The sequence below is a fragment of the Saccoglossus kowalevskii genome, chromosome 17, assembly GCF_978046115.1.
Source record: "Saccoglossus kowalevskii chromosome 17, keSacKowa6.1, whole genome shotgun sequence".
In the NCBI taxonomy this organism is placed as follows: domain Eukaryota; kingdom Metazoa; phylum Hemichordata; class Enteropneusta; family Harrimaniidae; genus Saccoglossus; species Saccoglossus kowalevskii.
The window spans coordinates 3,341,655-3,348,068 of NC_140657.1; the positions used below are offsets into that span (position 1 = coordinate 3,341,655).

Consider the following 6,414-nt stretch of genomic DNA (forward strand, 5'->3'; position numbering starts at 1 on the left):
CGCGTATTTGCAAACACAGTTCAACTGGCAAAGTGATCCATGCCTATCGATGCCAGACTTTAATTTATAATGACAACCACAGATCAATTGAGTAATTATACATAAATAAATTGCACTTATCATTAATAATATTTAGTTGCCCTTTCCCTGTTTCAAACGATGTAAAAATAACTAATGTACAGTGCCCGCATGTCTACCAAAATGACGAATACAAATATTGGAGGGGAAGGTCAAATTCGAGATATAATTAACGAATAACAATATAGTTTTTTTCTGCAGGAATTGGATTTAGGTACAATAATATTTACTATAATTTAATTACAACACAATGTTCACGTTCACTAGTGAGTGAGAGAACTTTTGTGAATTATTGTACAAGACTAAGAATATTTTTTTTCTGCTTGCGTTAGACTCAAAACACGCTCTGATAAATTGAACAAGTTATTTTAATGTTTAGGACAAAAGCATCTTCGCTTGCTATAAAACAATTGTTAATATGACCTGCATGTAATCCCAGTCGGTAATTTTGGTTACCATTACTGTATTACATTCTTCTAGCTGTCATGCAAATTTTCACTCGTAATCACATAAGAAACTGAATGAAGTGAGAGTCACGAAGGTATGATCATGGTGATTTACACTCAATATTACTTTATAGAAACAATTCTTCGTTGCTGTAAAAGGATCTTGGTCGCCGCTAAGCTCGTGTTCGAATTGCATGTAATCAACAGTGTATTTTACATGCAGTGTATACGTTCTAATATCGTACAGGACGCGGCGCGACCACCACCGTTCTTTAAAATGAAACATTAATTGTCATTATAGTAATGTAGACATCAGCACACTAAGTATGTAATATTATTATGGAATGTAAATAGGAGAGACCAGATATGTTGTATCGGCACGCCCCGGAATGCAGTTATAATTCAATCAACTTCGCGTTTGTAGGTAGAATAAAAAGTAAATAACAAACCATCAACACATATGGCATTGGTTGAATTACATGTTTAATACTCAACATAATCTGCACATAATACATATATAATCACACAAAAAATACTTGTTTCCACATAGAATGCATAAAAATGATCTATTTCCGAGTATAATTGGACATTTTTTTTATATACATCATTATTTCGCATTAAAGCCGTATACGCTGATTTATATGTTCTGTTAGCGCTATGAAGTTTGTCTAAGATAATTTATTTATGATATGCAGATTAGAGCACCGACTAGATATATATATATATATATATATATATATATATATATATATATAGAATTTAGAATCGATAAATTAGTTACTTATTGTAAATTTGCTGGTAGTCCACAAATCCGTATGTCCTCGATGTAACTAGAGAACGTGTGAGTGTTGTCATGTGATTTGCGTATTTCACTAGGATTGATAATATTAACATGAAACAAGAAAATGCATAATTCAAAGTACCTCTGCTAAAGCACCTAGTGTTAATGTTTCATTTAAACTACGTGATTCAACTTAGTCCCTCAATTATTTTGCCAGAATATGTACTAAACATATTACGAATAACCCGACTGTTTTTTTATAAGCTCAACATATATGCAGTTTGAGGTATGGGAAATTTGTGTTTTCGACTAGCATTCGCATGAAATTATTCTTTTGGCGTTAAAGGACTGCGATAACACTAATGCTGTAAACAATAGCATTATATTGTGGAAAAACAAATATTTACCTCAAAGGAATTCCCTAAAATGTCTGCCTATGTATACTCTGCTATTTTCATAACAGTAATATTTCCGTAATACTCTTACTCTAATATATCTACAAATTGTAATTTTTGTATCGTCACCATCGTCATTATATAGAGTTCGTAATGTTTAATGATTTAAGCCCCCCCCCCCCAATGCATTTTTTCAGATTGGTTATTTTGGTCGCTTTCAGTCTCATTTTCAACTGGTATTTTAAAGTGAAACTTCCGCTTCAAAACTATATAACAACTTTTACTTAGATGTTTCAAAAGCATTATTTTGCAACACGTTTTTATACTGTCAAATTAATTTCCAACAGCAGAGTGGAACACAGCTTATGTCACATATTGTGACCAACTCAACATAGTCATTGTGACAATGATGTGACAGGATGCAGCTAGCTGCTTCAAATAAAGTATCCGATATCTTACCACTCACTACTACTTAAATGAAATAATCAACTTCGGCTGTTTATACTATAAATAGTTTTTTTCTCTTATAAGTTTATAAAATAAAGTGGATGTACACGAGTCAAACACAGTAAAACCCGCACCCGGAATTGCGAACACGACGGACAGTGTGACAAAAATATGAAAAAGATTCTACTATATTGATACATTTATTTATGATATGGCACAACAAATAATAAAACAAAACATCGCTCCAACCAATGATCATTACATGTTTGTTTGTTTTTTCAAATTTACAGCTACACAAATCTGCACTGCACTGCACTACACTATCTTAGCAAAATGTACAGCTTGTTCGAGTAGAACTTGGATCATTTCTTTTACACCAGCGGTCATTCTTTGAGTGTTGTGCAGCGCATTCCTAGAAAAGGGAACAAGGGTAACATTACCTGTATTTTGTGAATCGTGACCACAGACATATAAATGAAATAAAATTATTTAAGAAAGTAAGTCTATCTATGATGAAATAATTTTTAACCTCAATCGTCTAGGAAACATCGTGACAGGCAATATTTCAAAAGCGACATTACCGTAACCAATACTAACTTAGTGAATGGAATATTTCGTACGGCAACACCTCAATGTTCGCTGCAGCCATTACTACGTCCCCATTAGTGGTGCATTGGTCATGCAAATATAATCGCTCATTTTGTTGAACTGGATTTGAATATTTCACAATCGTTGCCACTGGGCAAATGGACATGTACTACAAATACCTACCAGTTTATTCATGCACCCGATTGACACAGTGACGCGAAGAAACTTCTTGGTGTATTTAGTGTAGCACACTTCCTGCATATAAACACAACATATCATGGCGTTAATGTTTGTTTCTTATTTTAACTCATACGAGCAAATCTTTTTGACATGGTACTTAACTATTGTGTATAAAATGATTCATTGAAGCAAATAACTTAACGGATCAGAACAAATAATTCTTGATACTTACATTTCTGGAACAACGTTTCGAATGTATGTTAACATCACATCTTAAGGTATCCGGTAGTATAGAATTATACGTATAGGTACAATCAGAACAAGTTAGACCTGTTGAATATTGATAATAATAATTTATATCAAAGAAATATAAAAATATGTTGTATTGTAATAATTGTTGGAAGGTATTAGCGTTTCTTTTTAGGAGTGTGTCGATCTAGATTTATGCACATAACCTATGCTGTATGTTTCAAGTCAAGTATTGGTTTCCTTGGGCATTGTTGTTTGGGTGTTTAACAATAGCTGAGCGAGTCATGCGTGAACGTGTTTTGCAAGGTGACATTTTAACAACTAAGGGGACTATATCAGTAGTTTTACATCCTAAATCGATGTTTATAACATAACACATTATCTATATCAGACAAACCATCCAAATGTACGAATTGTTCATATAAGATTAATATCTGATATCAGTACATTGATATTTGTTTTACCATAGACGTGTTAAATATTGACTTACTTAATGCCCCGCTTAGCAGTACACTCAGTACGATGAATAAAGCGACACACACTTTCGGAGTCATTTTCAGCATGTAACTAAAACACAGAAGGAATATCATGTTAGCATGTGTGTTCGTAAGAGTCTCGTCATTCTCCGATGTTTAATGCATGATCACATTGTGTTGCACAGCTAGCTCACTTTAAATTTTATAGTTATGTAGCGTGCTTATGGAGGCTGTCCGCCAAACATGCGTGTAAAACGTGTACATCAATTTATGAGCCTTACGTTTTACGAATGTCACCTATTAGCATACGGTCAGACATCGCAGTGCTTTTAAACATTTAGTAATCTGCCGCGTTTACCTTATTAGCATTTCGCTAGATTCAATTGCGGTACAGTTAGTAGAGTTTTGAACATTTGTACTAATATTGTTAGTGTTTGTATAAGAAAGCATCATTTCACCTCTGCAATTATCGCGTGAGAATGTTTCACAGTTATGCAATATTATCTCTTCATTCATTATTTATACTAAACAAGGTCAAAAGGCGATTGACGTTAACTCTAGTCGAAATTACTAGATGTTGTTACACAGAGAGCCTAATCAATGAGGATATCCGATATCTGTGGTGATGACAGAAATCGATCAAGCAAATGAACGTTTCGTGTCAAAATGCTGTTAGAGGGATTCGAATGCGTCTGGATAAATTATAAACTAAGTGTAAAGAACTGATTTAAGATATTTTTGCAGACTCTGTTTATCACGGGGAAGAAGAAATACTTTGTTAACCACATCAAACGCCTTGACGTACTCTTTTTTGTTATCTACAATACATCTACACTAGTGCATGTTTTTTCTTTTGAGGCAAGGTTATATTTTTCACTTACACTAAAATGAAGGCAGTTATGAAGGATCCTTTGTATATACCAACTGTTCTAAAATAATAAAAAAGCTTGGACTTTACCCCCTCCTAAAAAGTGCAAGAATCTTTATCATTATCTGTTTTTGCTGTTAGTCATCGAATACAATTATGTCATGGCAACGATATCCTGGGCACAACAATTCTCTTGCTGTTGGCGTCAATGTTGGAAGAAACTATTAGCCATGTGAACAGACAACCACCAAGGTAACAACTATGAGTCTATATCACAAGATGATTACAAGTTCTCATGGGCAGCCCCAAAGCAATTAAAACTGCCTATCTTCCGTAAACAGAAATTTCAACGATAATTGGATCATCAATGTAAATGTTAACACTTGGAACGGATACCCTGATCTAGTCATCCAAGTGGTTACTGCCACTCTTATCATATGGTATAAGGATACCCACGCTATACGAGAACATAACCATACGTAAATGAATCACAGTGCTAATGAACGCTATTTAACCATATAGGTCAAACTTGTAAAACTGTATGTTGATTGTAAACTCAATACTTCATATCGGGACTTTAGGATTAAGTATTGGCAAAGCAAATTGTACATCTAAAGGGGTTTATTTGAAAAACCTTACTTTTGGGTTATTTCAAACAGTTACAAGTGTCTCATCTGATTTGGACACAAGTGTACACACATTACGACCCACCCAGTGTCGTATACATATAGATACACTTGACACTTTAAACAACAATGGCTCACGCAGACCACCAGGTTAATTCTGCCACCCATTTAGCTGCCATTTCCTCCATATCGAACCTCATAAAATACCAGCATGTCTACTATATGCGCGTGTACATGGCTATGCAAAGTGCGTTCATCACGGAGTCGAACAAGTATAGTATCCGAATCAAGATATCACGCTTTGTTTTGGGCACGGCGTTGTGAAACACGTGAATTAATTGATGCATGTATCACCATTAGTGTACAATGTGTTTTAAAAAGAAATAACCTTGGTGAACAATTTATAACCAAAATTATCACACAGTGTATTTTGTAAAAACAAATAGGGATGATATCACCTGAATCATAGTCATAAGCACTAGAATGTTATTTTACACTACACATTATGCGTTTTGAATCCACACCAATTAAAGATGCCGTTTTTCACGGGTCCGTCAACTACACAGTGTCATATATATGCAGCTTAAAGTACATGAATATCGATATATAACTTCGCAACTGAATGTGTTTTAGAAGGTTCAAATGTTTACTATGCAAATCAATGTTCTACTAATCCAAACCGAGACCGCTGAAGTTGTTTGTTTATAGCAAGGAAATGTTACGCATGCTACTGTGAACTGATCGTAATAGTCATATACATACAAATAGTTTGTGTAAGTTGATTGAAGTTAAAGATTAATCAATAACAGTACATGGGCCGTAACTAGGCGTAGGTGTAACTGCAGTCGCATGTTTCTTTGCAGCAATTCACCTATCTTCAGTAACCCACACACCATTAATAATAACGTGTAGTGGAGCCACCAGACTCTTTATCGAATAAAACATTGTTGTCATAACGTATTACCAAATTATACATACTTTGACTATAAACAGGACAAAACCTTACAACAGAACAAGCGAAGTAAATGTTTTTACTCACCTCACGAATTAAATGATTAACATGACTAATCGGTCACGTGTTTATAGTTGCAAAGACCAGTATGAATATTTATAAATAGTGACCAGTCATGGCAGACCATTTATATTTGGTTCGAATAAATTATATGCAGGTTGGCGACACTGCATTGTAAAGCAACACATTCCGTTTGACCTGTCGACAACTTTAAATGACACATATGAACAGGGTCAATATAAAAGTTCATTCTCATACGACTGGAGAG

General features: G+C 34.4%; 1 protein-coding gene across 2 annotated transcripts; it reads right to left on the reverse strand.

Moving 5' to 3' along the window:
- Positions 1-2,198: 2,198 nt before the first annotated feature.
- LOC102802018 (uncharacterized) lies at positions 2,199-6,210 on the reverse strand. Of its 2 annotated transcripts, none has more exons than XM_006817322.3 (5): positions 6,174-6,210; positions 3,655-3,731; positions 3,148-3,245; positions 2,919-2,990; positions 2,199-2,559 (listed from the first exon to the last, which is right to left on the reverse strand). In XM_006817322.3, the coding sequence occupies exons 2-5, from the start codon at positions 3,725-3,727 to the stop codon at positions 2,473-2,475; spliced, it is 330 nt and encodes a 109-aa protein (XP_006817385.2). In that variant the 5' UTR covers positions 3,728-3,731; positions 6,174-6,210; the 3' UTR covers positions 2,199-2,472. The 2 variants fall into 2 exon arrangements, with proteins under 2 accessions (XP_006817385.2, XP_077865979.1); XM_078009853.2 differs by lacking the exon at positions 6,174-6,210 and adding an exon at positions 6,113-6,147.
- Between the last annotated feature and the right edge of the window lie 204 nt (positions 6,211-6,414).

Coding starts and splice junctions, on each gene's coding strand:
- LOC102802018 (XM_006817322.3), bottom strand. CDS start 3,727: ATGCTGAAAATGACTCCGAAAGTGTGTGTCGCTTTATTCATCGTACTG. Junction 3,246..3,654: donor ACTGCTAAGCGGGGCATTAA/GTAAGTCAATAT, acceptor AATATTCAACAG/GTCTAACTTGTTCTGATTGT. Junction 2,991..3,147: donor CGAAACGTTGTTCCAGAAAT/GTAAGTATCAAG, acceptor GTTTATATGCAG/GAAGTGTGCTACACTAAATA.